The sequence below is a fragment of the Ascaphus truei genome, chromosome 2, assembly GCF_040206685.1.
Source record: "Ascaphus truei isolate aAscTru1 chromosome 2, aAscTru1.hap1, whole genome shotgun sequence".
In the NCBI taxonomy this organism is placed as follows: domain Eukaryota; kingdom Metazoa; phylum Chordata; class Amphibia; order Anura; family Ascaphidae; genus Ascaphus; species Ascaphus truei.
The window spans coordinates 143,686,050-143,709,564 of NC_134484.1; the positions used below are offsets into that span (position 1 = coordinate 143,686,050).

Below are 23,515 nucleotides of genomic sequence, written 5' to 3' on the forward strand. Positions count from 1 at the left end.
CTCTCTTTCCCTCCCCCCCACACCCTCTCTTTCCCTCCCCCACACCCCACACCCTGTCTAAACCAGTAAAAGTTTTTCAGAAGTTATGCAAGAATGTAGTTTGACCTTGTAGATTAACTTGAACTCTTCTGCCCCAGAATCAGTTAAATGAGTGGTTTTAAAGCCTAATAAGATGTTACTGATTTAGAGTAGTATCTATATAAATGCATCGCACACAAAACTAAAACACTGCAACATAAAAGTATCACATTGATCTTCATGCCTTCTATTTTGAGATCAGAAATCCAAGTCTAAGAATTATTGCCCTTAATCTTCCTCAAAGTATCTACAGCCAGGATGGAGGCTGTGAAGTTACAAATGCTTTTCCCATTGCATTTTACTTTTTAAAATGTAAATTAAATATTTTTTTATATATAGTCTGAGAACAAACATTTTTGTGATGCAGTATTTTCTCTTACATATTGTGGGACAGTTTTTTGTTGCACCTCCATTTTACCACATTTCCTTGCCTCACAAAGCTTATTTTATATATAAAAAAAAAAAGCATATATACATACTGTCACGGGAGACTAGCACTTTTAACACCGATATAACTATCACCGGCCAGAACGAAGAAGTAGAATAAACTGAGTTTATTCTGACAAGTCAACATCCAAAATACACAACTACAATGTACATTCACGAACTAGGGGCCGGGGGGGGGGGGGGGGGAAGACACTAGCCTCGACTAGGTGCAGGGGCCTGCTTGAAGTAGGCTTACCCTGTCCGCTTTTCATCCTTGTTCCTCAAAGTGCTATTTGCTCAATAGCTACTTTAAAAATCCCGCCAGATGGATCACTGTCAAACTCCAAAGATGTTCTGGTACTCTAATCGGCAGTGCTGCTTACATAGCCACAAGGGCTATCTTTTCTATGGAGGAGCCACCGACCAGAGCACGGATTGAGATGATGCAGTCAATCCCCAACTGGGGGCTCGCCCGGCTTCACCCGTCAGGAGGGGGCGTGCTTAGGTGCTCAAAACAGCCCTGTGATGACGAGGTGGCTGGCGTGTGGGAAATTTGAACTGGCCAAAGGAAATCGCGCCTACGAGCTCAGTCTCTGCAAAGGCTTCCCCTGGCCAGTCCTATACCTCACGCTTGGTAGGCGCCAGTGTCTGCAGGGAACAAAGAGTCTCCCCGCTGAGAGCCCATCCCCGCACCTGATTGTCCGCCCACTAAATGTCCTGACACCTCGCCGCTCCCAGTCTGTCTCAATCCTGCATTTCTATGCAAACAGCTCGGCTGATTTCAATCACAAAGTCTGCCTCCATAGAAATGAATACACAACCCATAATACTAGTCTGCTAGCTGGGGGGAAAATACTGTTTTACCAGGATTAAAGTGCTTGTGATTTGTGAGGAAGGTCCTGTTTTGGGGACCGAAACATTGGAATTTTGTGCCTTGTCATCAATATATACTTTACCTGCTTCAACATTGAGTGCGGTCTCCTGATTTCATGGAATCAACACGGTATCGTTGTCTTGTATTTATTTTATGGGACTTACACCTACCCATACATTTCTGTTTATGGAAGTGCCGACTGTCTTTGTTTAATTAACATACCGGTATGGGAGATCAGGCAATTTACACCTTTTTGCCAAAATCATGCATTGAGCAAAACAAGTTAATGAAATAAATGGTACATTTATTCACAAGAAAAGGCACACACAATGATACATAAACTACAGCAAAAAGACACCTACTTGGGAATTGGGGTAACAACCTAGACTCTCCTAGGTGCAGGGAATCCTAACCCTGATAACAGTTGCAATAACAGGACAGAAAATATTTCAGGCAGCTTTCGCTGAAGCAGCCCTTTCTTGCTGGAGGCTTGAAACTGGAAACTTAGAATCTTAAGAAAACTGGAGAACTAACTATCTGATGGGCATAGGGTTTTTTAATACTTCTGAGTTTCATTAAAAAAATACTATAGCCCAATTCAAAGCATGAGAAATTTCTCTGCAGCCACTCAGAGTAGGGATCATCTGGCTGATGTCAGCAGCAAGGGGCATGTTGAGCTAGCTTGATAAAAACGAGTGGAGAAATATGAATCAGTCAATGGGAAATGTGCCCAAAAGCAGCATTTCACCACTGCTAACCCATTGTCGGCTCCACTAAGTCTGATGGCGCAAATGGAAATGCAAAGAGCATTCCCTCCTGTCCAAGTGGTCTTGATACCTCAGACATCCTCTGGGGCTTTCATCTCCAGATGTCCTGCCAGACCTACTAGCACCAATTGGTAGCCCAATTGTAGCCTGTCTGAGCATTGGTTCTGAAAGTCCCAGCTCATTTCTGTGCACAAACATATTTGTTTTAAAACACACAATTTAATAAAATATACACTTAAAAAATATCCTAAGTCTTGCTGGTATGGGGAATAAAAAAAACTGCACTTTATTTCTTACTTGCCATATTCCCCACACACTATAAAATAGACTTAGGACTGGACTTTACAAGCCCCCTCACCACCTTATAGATGGTTGGAGTACTCCCAGAACCTCCAAGCAGTTTCTGGGTTACCTGTACAGTAACTGGGTGTGGCAAAAATAGGATTAATCAGCACATTAATAAAGGCAGTATGCTCAGCTGATTAACCCTAATTCACATTGGGACTGAAGGGGTTAACTTTAGGTGCACCACACATATTTTCCTTCTATGCATTGTTGTCCCCTTTTTGCAGGCTAGTCTCTGCCTGCAGTGCTGAATAACAGGAGCCATTCTATTAAGACGACTAACTCGGGAATGGAGTGAGCCAGCACCCTTATTTTTGGTGTGCAACCCCACAAGCACACATATTAAACATAACTAAGACAAGTGGAACATATATTTTTATTAAAGTGTATTACTGTGTGCAATTTTAAAAGACAGGACAGTAAACTTTTTCCTGTCTGCCTTTGTAAGTGAATGCATTAAGCAACAAATGTTATGCATACATGAGCTGGGGGCATTTTCCTCTCCAGCTTCAAAGGCCCCCTGTTGAGGCAATGCATATGGGTCTAGGGACGTGTGGGAAATGAAAAGCCCCAGAGTCTTAAAGTGTGTCTTAACAGGGATGTTTCTGAGTAGCAGATCCTGTTCCTCATCCTGGATATTTCACACCTTGGGACCAAACTCCAGACTGTCCCCCCCCAAAACGAGTGGCCCCTTTTTACTCAGCGGTGCTACCAAGTAGCAGTGCTCAGTTACCTGGGCTGGCCATAGGATTTTCCCACCTTACATGGCAGGCTCTGATAGGAGGAAGATAATTCCTTGCCAATGGGATGATGCTAATGAAAAACTCCAAGGACCCCTGTCCTTAAAGAGGCCTGAAACCCCCATTCCTGTGGTTGTTACCTAATTTCTTCAAGTGGACAACACTTTCTCCGCAAACCGCCCCCCCTTGAAACTCATACCACAGCAATCCCTGCTTGTTGGCATCCCTGGAAAGGTAAAAACTCTTTGTCGCATAATTACAGGTAATGCTTTTACAATAGTTAGGTCCAAGAGCTGACACTCTTGAACCCCAACACATGGAAAAGAGGTAATCAAATGGACTTAACCTTTATTAGTGAGCCTGGTGACACAGTCTCTCTCTCTCTCTCTCACAGTCTCTCTCTCTCTCTCCCTCCCTCTCCCCCCGCCCATGAATATCCCTCTCCCCAATCACACAGTAAGGGGTCATAACACACAATTTGTACCCGCCCTATGAGCGCACATAGGCGGCCAAATGGTTTTAGGGGTAGCTAGCCGGGCTTCACCTTTATTATGTGAGGCCAGCTACCCCTATCGTCACACATACCACGAGGAACAGAAAGAAAAAGATATCTATTGAAACTTAATATTAAATTTTATTCGGACAAGCAGAAACTTGTATTACAACAGAGCTTTAAACATGATTAAAGACTGCTGCCCTCCTAGGAGCGCAGGCAGATATGTACATGAAGATCGCACGTGATGCACCTCTGAGCTGACCATGTTCAAGTTAAAAATACCTGACTTGAAGTACATGAACTAATACATTTCCTTCAGGTCATGACCAGCATGAAAACAAAATTAGGACAGAGGTACTTTTACAGCAATGTTGCCTGCCAATAAGTACAGCAATATGCTGCATTTAAGGATTAAAATCAGTTTCTAGTGTAGTGTTAGCACTGAGCCCTTAAGAGAAAAACAAAAAACCCAGTTCTACTCCCTATCCTCTTTTCTCAATTTACACGCATCCCAAAAAAGAAAAAAAACTATTCACACGTTAAGAAAGTGACAAAGTATACGTCTGTTTGAATAAAAACCCCTTTGCAACGAATACTGGACGTTTTCTGCAATGGTTTGGAACAAGGCTTCTGCTGATATTTATAAAGCAGTGCAGTGCTGGAAGACACTACGGCCCATTCGGAAGGGGTGTTCTGGTGATAGAAGGTGTTTTATGGCATAGCACCGCTTGGTAAATATGACCCCACATCTGCAAACCATTCGGTACCAGCTCCAGCAGTGAAGGAGTTGGGAAGCTAAACCATGAAGTGTTGGCCAAAAGGGAAAAAACAAAAAACTATTTGCTCTCACATTTAAGTTACTCGTCCGCCAATTCAAGTTTCTTGACATCTCAGGAAGACAGAAGATTTAAGGCTTTGGTGGCAATCCTCTGAGAGTTCATGTTTACCCTTCCCTCCTAATGTAGATTAGGAGAAAAAAAAACTAATAAAAAGGAAAAGAAAAGGACAATGCCGTCTTGTGTTAGAGTTCAAGGAGACCTTTCTTGGAAAGGGAAGCAGGTTAGTAGGTGGAAGAGGCTGTGCTCATGGCATCATCAGCAAGTTTGGTGCTAGCGGGGTGTATACTGGCAAAGTATTTGACGTCGCTGTCATAATCCATCTGTAGAGCCATAATGGTCTGCTCCACCGCCTCCTGGTGAGAGTTTGCAGAGGTCAGAAAGTACTCTGAGACAGCGATGGAAGGGAAAAGAGAAGACAACCCATAAAATATACAATCCGCTTTAATGATCAAAAATACACAATGTTCACGTCATTTTGGTCAACTAAAAGGAGCTGGGAAATCTCAAAATTGATGCGGAGGCAATTATGTTACCAGGAAAAATGCACATCTGCAGATATGAGCTGGTTGTTTTGAATTCTTAATATATACAACACCATCTACTCTATGCATTATATGAAGTTAGAGAAGAAACCGCATACAAATCAGTTTTAGGTATCCCTCGTTTGATAAAGGGAGTAACACCATAAAAGAGGATTGTGTGCTTCTTTTCTTAATCCTCATATCTTGTTTATCTCCAACTACACCACACGCTTGGCATGTGAACTCATGAAGTGCATAGGGATTGATTGGTTTGTGGGGTTTTCCAGTTTCCGTACAGGAAGGTGCATCCCTATTGCATTTCAAGTAACAGATTTGAAGTACAAAAATGTATCTTGCCTTCCTAAAATTAAAAGTTCTTAATCTTTAATGAATGTATTTACCCAAACTACGTATGGCCGTGTTTACATATGGCCCATATTTTAATGTACAATGATGGATACAAACAGGGCATAGTCTCAATTATGTAATGTAATCTCTGAAACCTGCACGTGTTAAGCAGAAACTCAAGATTTGAACAAAATTGATAAGCAAACTGTTTTAATCACGTGACTTTTGTGGTTACAGTTTTCCGTCAGTTTTTTCTTCTTCTTCCAAAGCCAGAAACTAATACGTTACTACGTATTACGTTTTTTCAACAACCATCAGCAATTACATTTATTAACAATACGTGTTACTGCTCAGTTAATATTCAAAGAAGGTGTGATTGTTATTTTATATTGGAAATGCTATTTTGCAGCTGCTCATTGTAGTTCTTTGAAAGCAAGTTCTACCCTGCATCCTCATATGGAGCAACCCACAAAGCCTCTTATTCTGCTGAAGAACGAAAACAAATTTACAATATTGCAGGCTGCACTGGCTACTCAATCAGTTTCTAAGAAACCAATCTTAAAACTGAGCAGCTGAACAGGAAGCATCTTTATATACCATATGATAAGGTCGCTGGGATACAGAGTCTGCTGGAAAACAACCGTGTTTGCCTAATTCGGTGTACAATGGCTGCAATTAATACAGAGTTATTTTTTATTAAGGGAATACTCTCTCTGCAGCCTGTCTTTCACTGGGAAGGGGTTCAATTAAAATCTTGCCTGGGATTGAACATTGCATGAGAATGTATAAACAGTGACGTGTCCTGCTTCCCACCGGATGTCACCAGAGACAGCATTATCTTTATAAAATATCATGAGGAGTTTGTTGACAGTGTTAAAAGAAAGAACAGCCTGCAAAACATCTAAAGTATACCTGCATCATTATGGCTACTTGAACTGTGCAATGGTTAATATTGACAGAACTGCTTTCAGCGCAGTGTAAAGAGCTATATCATTCAATAATATTTCGGACAACGCATGTTACATGTTCTATAAACTGCAATCTCCATAGATCATCACTGCTATGAAGTTGCAACCTGTGAAGAATCTCACAATACAACTTCAACAATGACACCCACCTTTCTCTAGAAGTGTTTGTTTTAAAGTCTTTGCAAGGAGGACTCTGACATTTGGGACCTTGTCAGATGCTAAATGCAGTAGATGAGGCATCAAGTTGATAGTAAACAGGTCCATTGGAAGGCAGTCCTCTTCAATAATTGCCTAACAAGGTAAAGAAAAGAAACTGAGAAAATATAACAGACATAAGCACTTCACCCAATATGGCAGATCAGCGTCGATCTTTTTACCATCTCCAAATACTACAAGACCTATAAAAAGTATAAAAAAACAATTGTAAGTGTAATGAGGCATACTTCTTCAGATGATTACTTTTGCTACAAGAGAGTTGCCCATCATCCATTGCAAAGAACTGTTTTGCAAAGGTGCAAAAAAAGGTACAATGCATATTTTCCCTTTGCATACAAATTAGAGCCTCCTTTCTTGATTAAGTGTTTTAAGGTTCTGCTTTCATTATGCCAGGCAGTTTTCATGGATAATATTAAATACTAGTTTCAGGAATGCAGTGCACAGACCTTTAAATGGAGAAGAAAGTCAAGATAGAAAGTCAATAAAGAAATAAAAATAATGGCCGACTTGTTCAACCGTAAAGCAGAAGTCCGATATCTTAACCTTTTCATTGCCAGAGGGGCTAGCAACACCTACAAGTATGTTCACCCGAGGACAGAACACAGATTCTTTAAACCAGCAATCTGTGCCACTTTACAAGTTATTAGTCCAAAGGCATAATTGAATACAGTGCTGCAGCACACCAAGTCTCCGGAAAGAGGGGTCACCTTCTGGGAAACAGAGAGATGGACACCTTTTGATGCTGCCAGTAGGTTAAAAGAAATGACTGGCATGTTCGTAGACTAGGCCACACTTTGGGTCCAGAGGCTTCCATGCATTAATCTGCACCATTGTAAGGCAAAAAGTGGGGCCGACGCTTTTTTTGGTGCTGGTGTAAGAATAGTTCTGATCGTACTTCATTCTGAGCCATGTAAACGGAAATATATACTGTATAAACTAGCACAGACACAGGCCATACACAGTTTACCAAGCAATGCAGGGGGGGAAAGCATTTTGCCAGGAACAGTACCAATTTAAAAAGGTGGGCTCCTTTTCCCCCAACAGGCTATCATGGACTGCTGCTTTAATCCTATTTTCTGTGGCATTCACTGTATTTCCGTGATATATATACAGTCAAGAAAGCAAATATACAGAAAAAGTATACTTCCTTTTATAAATTAAAAGAATAAAAAAAATGTGGCAATAAAGCGGTTATTTCTTATAGTGGTGGGGTTGTGTAAAACTTACACTTAAATCTACAGGCAATAACACTTTCCTCTTCTTTCACTCTGAAGCTTTCTATAGCAGCTCTGACCTCCTCACTCCCAGTTTTCTACAAATGAGCATGTCTAGGAACGTACGTGTTGCTTACCAACGGAGAGCCAGTCAGACCTGACCCAATCCAGGTGCCAGCACAGCGTGCAAAATGATTTCAGAGGGGAGACGTAATGAGTCTTTTACAATAATACAGACAGCGTTTTAAAATAAAAATATGCACATCAAGTGACAAATAGATCCGTTAATAATAATAGTGCTAGTAAAGCTGCTTTATTCATGTCTGAACTATTCTGAGCAATATTATACAAGCCCACAGCAGTAGAGAGTGGCTTAAGGAGTCTGGGCCACTGTGAATGTGGTAGGGAAATCCAATGATGCAGAGAAGAAAGCCTGATTAACAAAATAATTGCTGTGTTCTAACGCCTGGCTGCACGTTAACTATTCTCTCGTATGCACTAGTCAGCGTATTTCTGGAGCATTACGTAGTCTGTAAAACACAAATTTCCATGTCAGATAATGCTCATTTGCATGAAATAGATTTTCTAATGCAAACTGTTTATTGCATTGATTGCCCTTAAACAAACAGGATAAATGAGTAGCAGGCATGCAGGTCCAGTTAATATAATCCACTGCTTAAGGACACATACACACTTTATTAAAGGGGACCACTACGCTACTAGAGAGAGACACAGGAATATTCTAGTAGCTGCGAGTTTGTTCATGTCAAAACGCATGGTTTGACATGGTCATAATTCGCAGAATCAAATCTAACGATGATCCATATTCTCTATTACAAATCACATCTATTACAATACTGACTATTGGCTGTTAAGAGCCAACACACTCAGATTCTACTTTGTTTTGGTTCTATGTACAGTTACCATAATGAAGCAAGGCGACGCATTACACTATATTAAGCTTCTGAGCTCAACCTGTACCTGCTCACCACTTCCTGGTCTGTGAGCCTCTGTAAGGTGGTTCTGGGCCTAAATCACTGTAGCCTCTGCACTCCTCTGACTCTGTCTGTCCCTATCCTCCCTCAGTATCCTACCCCTATCCTGCTCCCTCTGTCTTTCCTCTCTCCTGCCTTGCCCTGCAATTGGATGGCATGACTCGCAGCATACAACACCACAACATGAATTAATCCATTTTGCCAGAGTGGAAGTGTTTGCTTGGGGGTTTAAATAGGCAACCAATTAAAATATATGCTTTTAAATAAGTGCACCTGTGATTTAGGAGACTATGGGGCCTGTCATTTGCAGCATATGATATGAATGCTTTCTGGTCATACCACCCAGATTTTCAGAGGCGGAATGAAACTGCATTAAAAAGAAAAAACCCTCTCTCGCAAGGTTTGCACATGCGAGAAGAGCTTACAGAATACGAGAACCTGCATATCAGAGCAAAAAGGGCTCTTTTCCACATGGATTTGCACAACACGCAGCACTAGAATATTACACGCAGAGACCGGCAGACACACACCTCCACTTGTTTGATACCTGTTGTAAAATGGAGAAGTTACGGGGGGAGGGGGAAGGTATCTGGAGCAGCAGCAACACGGCAATGATCCAAATTGAAAAATACCCGGTGGGTCAGATGAAAAATAGGCTTTTATTGCTATAAAACAGAACGGGCAGCAATGTCCAAAATGCCCCATCTACGCGTTTCACGCCGCTAGGGCGCTTTGTCAAGGAGCAACAAAACCTACTATGATAGGACTATTATTGGGTTTAAGTAACAAACAAGCATTTATATTTTAAAATGGAGGAAAAAAATGTGTGCGGGGGGTGGGAGAAGAGAGAGAAAGAGAGAGAAAGAGAGAGAGAAATATGAGAACATTTCTATTGCTATTTTCTCAGGAACATGGATCTACTATTTGTGTTGACACGGCACATGGCAAAGATGTCTGCTTTTCCTCCGGAAGTCCTATAACCACACTTGGAGGGCACAAGAACTGCCCCGTGTAAAACACAGAGCTGTAAAGCATAATCATTACCCAGGAGGAAAGTGTCTGGAGAAAAGCATGTGTTGAGCAAAGCTAGACGACACCAGACACGTGCATTCTCCTGAGCTTATCTCCCATCCACAAAGTGAGCTTTGAATGCAGTTTTAAAGCATGGAGGCATTAATACGCAAATGCCATTTATAAGTGAAGGACTGACTCATGCTGGATCCTTAGGAGCGGCTCACATTAACCTTAATTGGGGATAGCGAGATTATAGGAGGCATCTGTTTACATGCAGAGATTGTGATTGCTCAATTAAAAATAAAGTAAACTGTAAAGTGACACTTCAATGCTTCAATTGCATTTACGTAGCTATTACAATTTTACAAGGTTCAATACAATCATATGCTCCTCACAGCACACCATATATTGAAAGTCATCAGATCATATTAAAAGCAAACTCAACATTTTACCCCTTCAGTGCCCGAGGGGCCAGAAATGCAGTGTGAGCTTGCTGAAAGTGGGAAAGAACAGAGGTCTTGACTCACCTGACAGATGAACACAAATGTTTGACGTGCAGACCACTTCTGGCTCCGACAGAACCGCTCCACCAGCTCATTCAGAAGGTCCAATACTAGTGATGGCGTGGGAGCATGGTACAACTTCTTCGCCATCTCACTCACCTGCATGTTCCGTGAGACAGTTTGACACATTGTTAGGCACCAAGAGAAAGACAATGCCATCATACAAGAAAAAAAATGGAGATGTGTACTACAAAGAATATGGTGCAAACACAGATGGATAGCCACATTGAAGGATATTCTGGTGAACCAAACCAGTGTATGTAATCTGCTCTGTAATACAGAGCAATTTGTTTTGCTTCAATGTGCATGAGAATTAAAAATCAAGTTCTTCTAATGCTGAGCTCTTAGCACCACCTCCACCCTGGCATTTGTAATTGATGCAAACCCGCACCATTTATAGATGCAGTCTATTGCACTAAGCAACTCCTCCCTTACCTGCTTCTAAGTCACTGATGCAAGTGGAGCAAAATTGATGCAAAGTGACACCAAAAATTACATCATTTGCATTATTTGGGGGGGGGGGGGGGGAAACGTTTCAGTTTGAAATACTTCATAGATATGGTGCACTGAGTTTTATTGCAAATCAACATCTGTTAAAATACAGACAGTGCTAAAACGATGCCAAAAACAAGCATCAAAATGAAACGGACGTAAAGACTGATGTCAATTGGTTATACACAATTACTGCTGCCTCACCAGTTTGTAGGAAATCCAGCGAACAGAGGATACTTTGTCTCCGCACAGATTTAGAGTCATTGGCAGCAAGTAGTCATAAATATCTCTGGCACTATACAGTTCAAGAAGCAGAATCAGCTGCCTAAAGGAAGGAACACAAATATGCGGCAGAAAACTTACAATCAGTGCATTCAACCAATACTAATGACATTTATAGAGTGACAGGACATATGTTTTAAAGTAAACACCTCTAATTTATCACTCAGAAAATATAACAAAAACAGTGCAACATTATTCATTTAGACATCAGATTTAAGCAAATATGGTGACCCCACCACTCAACCCAATACTTAAGTCAATGATGAAACATATGTATAGATATTCAAATAGTCAGGGTGCAAGTAGGAAAAAACATGTCTTTATGTACAAATTTGATCCTAAAGGGGTGTTTTCATTTTATGGTCCTTTGTGGATCTCCTCAGGTGTTTTTTGAGTCAGTAGTTTATCTAGACTGTATCCACCCACAGTGGGAGGGACACTGCTATCTCTTGGACTCATATGGTCCCTTTCCACATTTCCTCAGTGAGTGCAGTCAGTAGGACATTTTCTCACCCCTGTAGGGACATCAGATTTAAGCAATTAAAAGGTTTCTAATTTGTAAAAGGTGCAACTCCGCCTAATCATCCACTTGTCTCTAGAGGTGCATCTGAAGTCAGCGGCAACCTTGGGCTGAACCTAGCCGGCAGTGGCTTCAATGATTATGTCTCAGAGTTGGGTACATGTGTCCTAAAGTAGCTAATGCTGTAAGCAGTCTGGTGGCCATAATATGGTATTGTAAAGAATAAGCGATTTGTTCCATTTTTCATTTAGACTAAATATGTGAAAAAATAAACATATGACAAATGAGAGAAGTTTATGAACCGCTTATGCATTATTACTTTCATTACAGTGCCAGAAAGTAGACTGCTTTACCGACAGCCCTGCCTAACATCGCTCGTACTGAGGAAGTGAAATTCTGGAGCAGTTCTAGAGTGAAATGCTTTTGAGGCTGCGGTATGATCTGCTCCTCTAGTTGCCAGAGTCTGCCTGGCAGTGCAGGCATTTCTTGATGCCAACGACATGCCTATGCAGCATCAATTATAGAAGCTTTCAAAACGATGGTAGTTTTTTTGTTTTGTTCCCCCAGACATACAGAGGAAGCAAACAGATTTTTGGCATCTAGTGTGTTACTGTAATGTAAACACTGAACAGGTTACCGGCTTCTAGTAGAACACTGTTACACTGGAGACCGTTTTATGCGAGCGATTGCCTATTATTTGCACTAACAAATTGTATTGTTTTTCCAGGGGCCATCCGAAGTTGAAAAATATAAAAAGTTTAACTGTGGCAACATTCGTGTACTAAATACATACTCCGCTAGCTCTGCTCGGAAACGCCAGTTCCTGCAGTTATCGGTCACCATGAACTCTTGCAGCTGGTAAAGATACTCCCTCCTCTTGTCATTTTGTAGAAGCTGGAAGAACACAAAGCAGAATGTTACACAGTGATAGCAAAGCTTCACAAAGCTACATTAACAGGTACACCTATTTAGCAACATACAGAATTGTACCAATGAGAAAATAATTCAGAAATCCAACAGCTTCTCTAACCATTTTCACTAGAATGAAGATAGGTCTCAAACCATTTAAAATCGGAAGCTCAATAGGCAAACTGTAGCAAACCCATCATGGAATATACAACACACAGCACTCGCGTTAGAAGCCTTTATCCAACTATACAAAGCATGCTGCAAACATTACAAAGCTGCAATGATAAAGGCGGATGTTGTGACATAATTTACCGAAGCAAACGTTTCTTAATGATCAATAGCAGATAAGGAAGATAAGGAAGATGTTCAGAATATATACACCCATCTAGTTGGATAATTAAAACACACATTTAGCATTTAACGCCAAGCAATCGCAACGAATGTCTCCACAAAGATGATGAAACAGTCCCCCCATTTTTCTATTTAGGCGTAGTTACAGCTGGACTAATTCAACATGTGTATGGCAGTTACCACCAATTAGTGAGTGGTGATCATTTGTGAACCAGGATCTCACACAGACACAGATACACACACTTACCTTTAGAAAGTCATACAAATGTTTTAGCACGCCTATCCGAACTTCATCCAGATCTTTCAGAAAACCATTAAAGATTGGCAACAAGTCAGCGGCCGTCAGGGAATCTCCCAGGATCAATGCGAGCTCGTGAATTGAAAAAGCCAGCGTTCTTCGGACTTTCCACTGCAATAAACACAGCAGCAATAGCAAGTTGGACAGAGCATTAGGAGCTTTCAGACTATAAAGAAACCACTGAGCACAATTCATTACTTTAAGGGTTTCTCTACTTGTAATGTTTTCAGTGATCATTTTAAATGAATGGTGCAGTACGTTACCACATTCAGATAAGTGTCACTAGTCCCATCTCACACACACACTATATCCACAAGAATTTCACAAAAACAGCCAGCACATTCACACGTGCATGTTGCAATCTGCCACACACCAGAGAGCACTTTAGTTCCCAGTGATGCATTTACTTTATTAATGTTGAATGATTAATTAGCAATCTGATTATACAGTATCACTTTGTGCAGTATGTCCATACAATGGAACACATCCTGGTAACATAATACAAATATCAATAGGGCTTCCCAAGAAGTGCTGACAGCAACATTTACACGGAAACAACTCGCCCCTCTCCCACCCCCACCCCTGATTTCCTGTGATAATTACCAGTGAAGTTACCGAGGGAACAAAAAGGCTGAAAAATATCAGGCCAATAGGAAGCTGCAACATCATTGGTTGTGGATTCCTATTGCATGGTCATTTAAATTCCCTTTACAAATCAGGAGGAAACACTTGTTACTTCACAAGTATCTTTAAAACATGGGGTCGTGCTGAAAATAGTGTTGTTCAGCTCTGGAGGACCCCTCAGAGGTTAGAGTGGATTGCGCCTTTAACTTTGGGGTTTGAACCACAGAAAGATAAAAGGGGACTTGCCTAATGTAACAAGGAGCCAAAGATTTCATTCAAACCAAATTCACCCCAATGTCGCCCCTTTAAATTTCCCAAACCAAATTAATTAAAAAAAAGTTACAAATCTGCTCACGGGATATTGCTAGGACTCTTTCTTTAACTATCTACCTTTTAAGACTCTATGCTTGTTCTAGAAACGCAATGCCAAAGAAACCATTGTTTTACTTCATCCGCAAGCAGAATGACGACAGGCGGGGGAAAAAAAGGTCTCTTTCACATACCTGCATGTCTGCTGCGAGCGTCTCGTAAGTGTCCCTGAGGCAGTGCCAGTTCTCCCTCCCCAGTGTGAGAGCCACCCCTGGGATGCTATATGCACAATGCTTGGCAATCTCTGTGTCAACAGTCTGTGCACGGGATGGATCAGTCATGGATAAATACTGATCCAATAAGGCCTGAGGTACGACATCCTGGGAGAACACAAAAACACACAAGGCTCATGATACAAATGCATTCTTAATGGCAATCATCCTGAACTCCAATGAGAAAAACACATACCTGCACCTTGGATTTTTTCTCCTCTTCAGGGCTAAAGCTACTATTGGTGCTCAAGTCAGAGTCATTATGGATATAACGCAGCGTGGACTGCATACACTGTGTAAAAGCAAATGACACTCAATTAAATGTTGCCGGAAACATGCAAACCAAAATGATTTAACATTGTGATGCATTAAATGCCACAAGATACTGTAATTTCCGATGTGAATGTTATATACATTTGCAATTTAGATGTCTATGGTAAGTTAAGAAAGAAAACGCATACAATTCTTCTCTGCCAGAGGGGCCGGAGACTGCAAGCAAAACAAAACTTGTGACCAGGGCCAAATTATCACGCAGCTATTGTGAAATGTAATGGTCATTTAAGAAAGCAGTAAAATAGATTGCTTTACCTTTCCAAGGGAAAAATGTTGTGGGATGCAACAATATAGTAGATGACCATGACAATTTTTTTTTTAAAATGCAAAGTTAATTTGCAAATAAACAGACCTAAGTGGGGCTGCCCATTAAACCAATTTAAAAAGTTAATATTGAGGAACAAAAAATGAAATCGTTCTTGGCATCACAATGTAAAGATAAAATGTTCATGAAAATAACAAGTCTATGTTAATCTACTATTATACATCTATCCATTGCGAATATTATCTTTTACTACATTTCAGTTCTCTCAGATATCCTGTGTCCAAATGAAATAAGTAGCTGTGTAACACGTGAAACAGCATGGAGCAGTCATGTTACCTCGATAGAATCACTGATGAGAGGTGCCGAGTAATCGCGAGAGAGCTTGCAGTTTATTCGCCCTCCCTCGATCAGGTCGTTGCGGTAGCTGATCTCCCGGTTCAAGTGAAAGGGTTTGGTTTGTTCCTGAGTTTCTAGGCTGGATGCTTTGAGGGCTGCAGTGAGGACATCAACTTGTGCTACAAGAAAAGGAACATGTTAGGGAGTTGGTAATGCTGCTCAAGGGTGTAATATTGACAGTGCAGGCATTACAAGTCAGCACTGCGGGATGGGAATAGTTGCACTTGAATATATAATAAATGTTTAATGGGCATCTGTAATCTTCCACCATCTTAAAAAAAATAAAAATATATAATAATAATAATAAATATTAAAAAAGACAAGTATCTCACCAGATAAGACAAAAATAGTAAAGAGAGATTGTATACATACAATAATGTAAGAAAGCAACACGTAAACAGATAAGTCACACATCAGATCAATGTATCAAGAGGTGCCACAGCGTAAAGTACTAGTCCTTAAAAGTAATAGGCTACAAAGGAAAACTTTCCCAAACAGTAGAGAAGTTTGGTTGTATAATAGTCCAAACATGGAACCACAATTGGGGAAACCGATGGTAAAAATAAAAATTGCTCAAAGAGTCTCTGTGTACGCACTGTGTGCCACCAGCACATTGTCTCCTCGTTCGTGTGTACCAACCTCACCAGGTCTCAATCACATGGGGGTAGGACTCAGAACCTCAGAAGCCGGGAACCCTGACTGCTGATCGACTCAGCCGAGTAGTAAACCGTCCGGAGAGCATAGGGAAGCCTGACCGCTGATTGAAATGTCCCAGTGCTGTAAAGTAGCCGTGCACTGTCTGTGTGCGTATCTTCACTGTAGCAACTCGCCATAGATACGTGATAATGAAACCTAGTTGCTAGAAACAGTCATGTATCCTGAAGCGTTTAGTCGAACGTGGTGACTTCATCATGGAGGGATATTTTTCCGCCCAATTGTGGTTCCTTGTTTGGACTATTATACAACCAAACTTCTCTACTGTTTGGGAAAGTTTTCCTTAGTAGCCTATTACTTTTAAGGACTAGTACTTTTACACTGTGGCACCTCTTGATACATTCATTTGATGTGAGACATATCTGCTTACCTCTTACATTATTGTATGGATACAACCTTTTTTTTACTATTTTTGTCTTATCCAGTGAGATACTGATCCTTTATTTTTTTTAACCTTGGAGGGTGTGCTTCTTTTTTAGTCTATCTTTGGATGTGGTTTATCCTTAAGAAGTAGCCATAGGCTCCGCTTCTAGTATTTGGACTGTACTACAGGCCCAATAATTTTGAAGATTTTGCTTTTTGTTATTTTGTATTTACAGTACTACCATTTTCTATTTAATATATGCAATGTTTTTCTTTATTTTTTACATTTTTGGTATTTTCACTGTTCACTTTTACATTTAATAGATACCTTTTTATACTGTCAGTCACTTTGGTCTTACTTTGTTAGCTATTTCATACACGTACATATATTAGTTGGACCTTTTTGCTACTATAGTTACATTCAAATATTTTATTGATAGGTTTAGAAGTTGTGAGCAATGACCTATTTTTCATTGAGGGGGGTGGGGGGAGGGGGAGGTGTGACCTGTTGGTGAGCCCTTTAAGACTGAAGGTGCCCAGTCCTGGCCTAGAGCATATTAAGGAAGACATTTATTTAAGCAGCTGTAGTAGATACACGTATGCACAAATTCATAGCCTGGGCTGGTAACACTGTATCTGATACTTCTGTTCAATGAAATGTCTACACATATTTGAAATGTTCTCATCAATCCCAGCAGCTTTGGTCACGCATTATTAAGGGACAGGCCAGGAGACATGGTGATCACGGCCTAGAAAGCAGCATAGTGTACACATTTTATTTGTTGACATCTTTTTCCTTTTCTAATTCTAGAAAGCCCCAATTCATTGCTAAACAAGCGGAGCACATACACCTTTTACAGCAAAGGAGTTGTAGAAAAACGTTATGCGAGGAATGGGTATAGATTTATCAAATAGGTTTTCAAACAAGATACTGTAGGTATTGTACAAAGAATGTTTTTCTAGAATGATGGAAAATATATTGAAACTACACCAACGTAAATCTCTAGTAGACACGTAGTACCAATTCTGGGTTTGCCAATCGTATCGTGCCAGCAGCACTTTATCTATTTCAACCACCAGGTCCCAACCAGCCACATTTTATCAACTAAACCGGTTATTACCACAAGGGGCAACTGCTCCTTAAAAGGGCAACTGCTCCTTAAAAGGGCAGCTGAAAAGTTACATGGATAACGCATTATGTCTGCCTACCTTTGGATCTCACAAAGCTTATATATAGATTTTTTTAATCCAACATTTGCGTAACAAAGAAATTTTCCCGCTTTGAAAAATAGCAACTCAATACTCAATACTGGTCAAGTCACGTCAGCCGCCTAATATAGAGGGAAGTAATGCATAGTGGTTTTTCAGTGGCATATACAGTCACTGCCCTAACAAAAATGGAGACGAGGTAAAACGCTCCCTTTGTGGTACCTTTAACATCAGGATCGTCTATGTGAGGTTCCAGATTTTCTAACATCTCTTCCAGCTCCTTCCTGGTGGCCATGGTGATATTAGGAGAGCCGAGGGAGGATGCCTTCTGGGCAACCTGGCCACTGTCAGGGCTGCGTGCCTCAGCTTTTGTCTGCCGCAGCTCCAGATCGATATCAATCTCGGGGATGGGAGTCCTCCAGTAGTGGAACGAGTTGTACAGCTCTTGCTCGGTAACAGGCCTCTCCTGGACCGCTAACTCGTGTGCCCTTGTGCTAGGGGAGCTCTGTTCGGACATGCTGGAGTTAGCGGTCAACTCCAAAGGCAAAGTGCAACGTGAAGAAAAGTCAAGTTTGAGATTGTGCTGGGGTGGTCCATCTGCTACTGCGTTATCTTCCAAGCCGTCTTCTAACTTCACAGTAAAAGTAACAATGCTGCTGTCTGCCAAAGGGTTTTCTGCTGAGTTTTTTTCATATTCTTCTACAACATTCTCTGTGTCTTCTGCACAGGTCTTATCTGAAGTCCTGCCAAAGGGGGAAAAATAGCCAAAATGAGTTGGTATGAAAATAGGCACCAATAAACATCATCATTCCATTCAGTGCCAATAAGGAATGAAAAACGCCACGCTCGCAAGGCCCTTGACATTAAAGAATTACCAGGCTGTGACTATTTGCACTTTCAGTGTAACAAGACTACAAATAGATAAACATAACATTAGTAGTTACCTGCCTGTCTGCCCTCTAGAAAAAGAAGACATTATTTCCTTTTCAATGGGGAATGCACGAAAGCAGAAGCATGTTTCATCAACTTATAGTACTTGCAGCTGCAGTTCAAGCTGCCATTTAAAAAAATAAATGTCCATTCAATATGGGCATCAATACAATCTGCACGCTGACACGTGATTAGCTAAGTTGCAGATCGATCCGTTCTCCTGTAAATCGATTGCTTCGCTCAGGGTTATTGAATTCAGTTATTGCTGTACTACATTACCCACAATGCAAAGTTCTGTGGAGAAGATCATGTGACCAGGCAGTTACTAGATACGATTGGTGCACTGCTAGAGAGGGCAGTGCTCAAAAACCAGAGCCTATCAAAGAGGAAGGGGGGGTGACTTTGTAAATGGTTTCTATAGAATCAAAAATGCTTCCTACATTAGAAACATTAAAAATGTATTAACATTTTTTTTAAATGCTACAAGTATTTTCTCATTGTACAGAACTGATTTATTTAAAAAAACAAAAACAACATGTAAGATATTGCTTGAACTGCAAATTTAAGTACAATGGCCATGGGGACCTTTTCCCCCCCAAAAACAAAAATATTTTCTGTGAAACTAACTTTACATTGCTTCAGTGTTCATTATCCTGGCATTTTTTCATTTTGTGAGAAATAGTGCTAAATGTACACAGGGCCTCTTAAATATGGCTACCAATGTGAATTGTCCAACAAATGGCTTGTAACCGAACCCAAATAACCCAAACAATTGAATTATATTATTACTGTTTTAGGGTTAACTCCTGAACTAGCCCTATTTGATCTGTGACATTAAACAGCTGAGTTTAGAAATCCCTCTTCATTCTACTTGCATGACAAGTCTGGTTCTGTTAAGTGATTCAAATTGCCGATATCTGGTGCAGAAAAGCACACACAAATATGCAGAACATAAAGCAATTGTTTGGTAGCAAGGTCTCTCCCCTCATCCAAAAGAAAAGAACTCTTATGTTGGTCCGCTGGAAGGCATCACAACCTACAACTAAACCTTCATTCCGCCTCCCACCAAATGGGAAATATACAACGTCTTTTTAGTGACTTATTTGTAAAAATAGAGATCTGGAGGATGGACACTATAACACAGTGGTTTAAGACAAGAAAAAAAAAAAAAACTAAATAACTAAATCTAGTTGGTGAGTTTACGCTATATAATAATTTCAGTAGCAAAGCAGTAAATGGAAACGCTATGGTTGGTGCTGCTCCCAATGTCACTGCAGAAATCTTTATTCTAATGACATCATTTGGAGCGGTTCCAGGGAAAAAGAACAGCCCATGCAAAATGAAAACTGATGGACGAATGTTTATTAATCATTACTATTTTACACTAGTTTTTTTTGGGGGGGGGGGGGTCATTTTTTAATATGCAGCGGTGGGTGATAAAAGAATAAAAAAAAGCTGTGTGTGCTGTGCACGCGCATAGTAAGTGAAACTTCTTTGACTTTTGTCACAGAAATTGTATTTGTGTTTGTGATGTTTTAATTAAAAATCAAAATACAATTTCATTGACAAAACGCAAATAAATTTGACTTAGAATGCGCGTGCTCGGTACACATCCCCTGTATTAGCTATTTGCACTAAGTGTGAATTCCTCGTGTGTGCGTGTGACTGAGTGTGTGCGTGTGACTGAGAGTGTGCGTGCGACTGAGAGTGTGCGTGTGACTGAGAGTGTGCGTGTGACTGAGAGTGTGCGTGCGACTGAGAGTGTGCGTGCGACTGAGAGTGTGCGTGCGACTGACTGTGCGTGCGACTGACTGTGCGTGCGACTGACTGTGCGTGCGACTGACTGTGCGTGTGACTGAGTGTGCGTGTGACTGAGTGTGCGTGTGACTGAGTGTGCGTGTGACTGAGTGTGCGTGTGACTGAGTGTGCGTGTGTGTTACAGTGTGACACAGGGGGTGTGGGTGGGTGGTCTGCGCTCCTTGTCCTTTTATTCAAAATTTAATGGGTGCGTGGGGGTAACGGCGCCGCAGCCAGACGCTTCTGCACATGAGTGGCGTTCCGACAGGGTCGCCATGACTACTGCGCATGCGCGGCGCGGGCTGCGCAGAGGTTGGCGGCAGCTGAACAGCTCCCCTTGCTGCCTGTAAGCGAGTGAGCCCAGCGGGGGGAGCTCTGTCTGAGTCTCCCGCCCGGCGGCAGAGGAGTCTCCCGCCCGGCGGCAGAGGAGTGTCCCGCCCGGCGGCAGAGGAGTGTCCCGCCCGGCGGCAGAGGAGTGTCCCGCCCGGCGGCAGAGGAGTGTCCCGCCCGGCGGCAGAGGAGTGTCCCGCCCGGCGGCAGAGGAGTGTCCCGCCCGGAGGCAGAGCAGTGTCCAGCCCGGCGGCAGAGGAGTCTCCCGCCCGGCGGCAGAGGAGTCTCCAGCCCGGCGGCAGAGCAGTGTCCAGCCCCGCAGCAGAGGAGTCTCCAGCCCGTGTATCCTGTGGCAGCAAGCCCACCTGCGGAGGTATGTGTATGTATTTATGTGTGTGTGTTTGTGTCAGTGTGTGTGTTTGTGTCAGTGTGTGTGTGTGTGACATGTCAATGGCCTGTGACCCTAGAAAACATACATTACACATGTACTGTATATACACCTGCTTTAATGGATTATCTTCCCCTCGGGCAAGGAGAGCACAAATGGGGAAGGGTGCCCATCTTCCCCCCGGCTTGCAGGGTGCCGCTCGGTTCAAGCAGTAGATGCTGCCCCCATCACCGTGCAGCGGAAGCACTCGCCCCCGATGGAGTACAGGGCTACCCCTGTAATTTGAGCTTGGCGTGCGGCTGGGACAGAGAGCCGGGCCCGGTCCCCACTGCCCCGGATGCCGCCCGTGCCCATCTCCAACTGGGGGAAATTGCGGCCGGCCGTTAGGAGCGGCGCCGGCGGCAATCAACACCGCATATGTCTGCGGCCGTGTGGGGGGAGCGGCCGGCCATTAGGAGCGGCGGCGCTTCTGATTTTTTGAGCGGTTGGTATGTCAGTGTTTGGGTCGGGCTGAGCCAGAACACAGCCCGGCCTCAACTGCCAGCACTGACGTCACATCCGTTTCATTTCTGTCTCCACAATCCTTTTTTGCCCCAGTTCGAATGAGGTGCCACTAAGGAAGTTTCACTTCCAAAATAGGGTACACTTGCAAAACGCACATACCTTGTGCTGTTCTCGCTTGCTTTTTCTTCCTCTGCGTTTTTACATTCTTCTTCTTTAAAATACTGACCAGAACTGGATGGGTTTGCAAATGTGGATATAAAAGGCCCTAGGGACTGAAAGGCAGCTTGGCGAACCTAAAACAAAATCATACAAAACCATTAGCTCTTTGAAATAGAGATGTGAACAAATAAAATCCGCTTACCCTATGTACATAACTTCAACACACTTGTTTTCATAGGCCTACTTTGCAGTGCGTTAAGGGATGATGCAAGGCATAATAAGTTGCAGTGTCATAATGCAAACTAGGAAGACTGAATGTTTATACAGGGCTCAATGTCTTCAGTTTGCATTCAATAGGATGTTGCCTCAGTGCTTCCCTGGCCCAGACTGCTAAAGATGCCCAGCAGAGCACAGGAATCGTTATAAATAAGGAGCGAGCTGAAAATGGACGGGGCTTAATGTGCTCATTTGCATGTCCCAATCTTGATAGCTGCAAGTCACACGGTTAAATATCTGAGCGACCCAAAAGTTTTGGGAACTTGAGACACGCAATAGATTTTTGTTAGGGAGAAATGTGGGGACAGAGGGAGTGGGACTTTTTACAGTGGTTCCACAAAGATTTAACCCGATTTCAAACCACTGCAGCCTATATCACGTTTGTATATATTTATTTTATATAGCGTGCACAGTGCTGTACTTCGCGCTTTACAAGAGACAATACAATACAGGGAATTATAGTACAATAAGTGCAAGAAATAAGATCAGACTATTGTTGGAAAGGAAATCATCTAGGAAATTAGGGTTTCTGTAATTACTTTCACGTGCATTCTGCAACATTGTAATGTATACATTTCATGTACAGTGCTTTCAAAAGAGCCCTAATATTCTGAGAGAACCCGAGTAAAAATAGCAAACTTTTTTTTAATTATTATTTTGCTATGGTTACCCCATTAGAACACACACACACACACACACACACACACACACACACACACACACACACACACACACACACACACACACACACACCACCCCCCCCAATAGGAAACTACAACTCCCAGCTTGGTTTGCTGCATGAAGGAGCCAGGAGGATGTGACATGTTATGGATAGGGCCTCAGCCAATGAGGTGTGACTCTGGAGAGACAGGGCAAAGAGAGGGAATCCCCAGGAGGCTCTGGCAGAGCACACAGGGGCAAAGCTGCAGCACCCTGACAGGAATTAGGGTGCAGCAGGAGCCCAGCCAGCGATCGGCCCGAGTTAGCAGACACTGGCTAAATTGAGTAGAGCAGTCACCTGACAGCACCAGGAGGCACGCGTAGCGACTGAGGAATCCTCATCGCAAGCCAAGTAAAAGGGTACCAAAGTATTTGCAAAGTAGAGGCCTGCTACATTCATACACAATCTAAGAGCTCCAACTGTGTGCACAGGCCCTTACACGCAGGGTCGGGTGATCTTGGGGAGAGACACGGGTACATGCCTGCGCAGCGTCTTGTGTGAAGTGTTTATATCTAATTGCATTGTGTATGTACTGAATGGTTCTCACGTTCGAGGATCATATTGTTATATTTGTACCTTTTAATAATTGCATTAAACATACTCTTGTGTTATAACCATTACTGTAGCCTGCCTCCCTTTGTCTAAATTACGACCACACGTGTGGAGGGG

The 23,515-nt window shown here is 42.2% G+C and overlaps 1 protein-coding gene across 3 annotated transcripts in view; it reads right to left on the reverse strand.

The window, feature by feature from the left end:
• Positions 1 to 3,844: 3,844 nt before the first annotated feature.
• The window catches only part of PPP4R1 (protein phosphatase 4 regulatory subunit 1), a 50,600-nt gene continuing 30,929 nt past the window's right edge, over positions 3,845 to 23,515 (reverse strand). For 2 of the 3 annotated variants that reach the window (XM_075585369.1, XM_075585367.1), the window contains exons 10-20: positions 21,850 to 21,983; positions 17,964 to 18,484; positions 15,396 to 15,574; positions 14,658 to 14,753; positions 14,384 to 14,569; positions 13,206 to 13,367; positions 12,492 to 12,592; positions 11,101 to 11,221; positions 10,369 to 10,503; positions 6,552 to 6,693; positions 3,845 to 4,950 (exon numbers count right to left, since the gene is read on the reverse strand). In XM_075585369.1, the coding sequence (XP_075441484.1) occupies positions 4,787 to 4,950; positions 6,552 to 6,693; positions 10,369 to 10,503; positions 11,101 to 11,221; positions 12,492 to 12,592; positions 13,206 to 13,367; positions 14,384 to 14,569; positions 14,658 to 14,753; positions 15,396 to 15,574; positions 17,964 to 18,484; positions 21,850 to 21,983 (1,941 nt within the window). In that variant the 3' untranslated portion in view covers positions 3,845 to 4,786. The remainder of the gene's footprint in view (positions 4,951 to 6,551; positions 6,694 to 10,368; positions 10,504 to 11,100; positions 11,222 to 12,491; positions 12,593 to 13,205; positions 13,368 to 14,383; positions 14,570 to 14,657; positions 14,754 to 15,395; positions 15,575 to 17,963; positions 18,485 to 21,849; positions 21,984 to 23,515) is intronic. The other variant, XM_075585368.1, reaches the window with a different exon arrangement.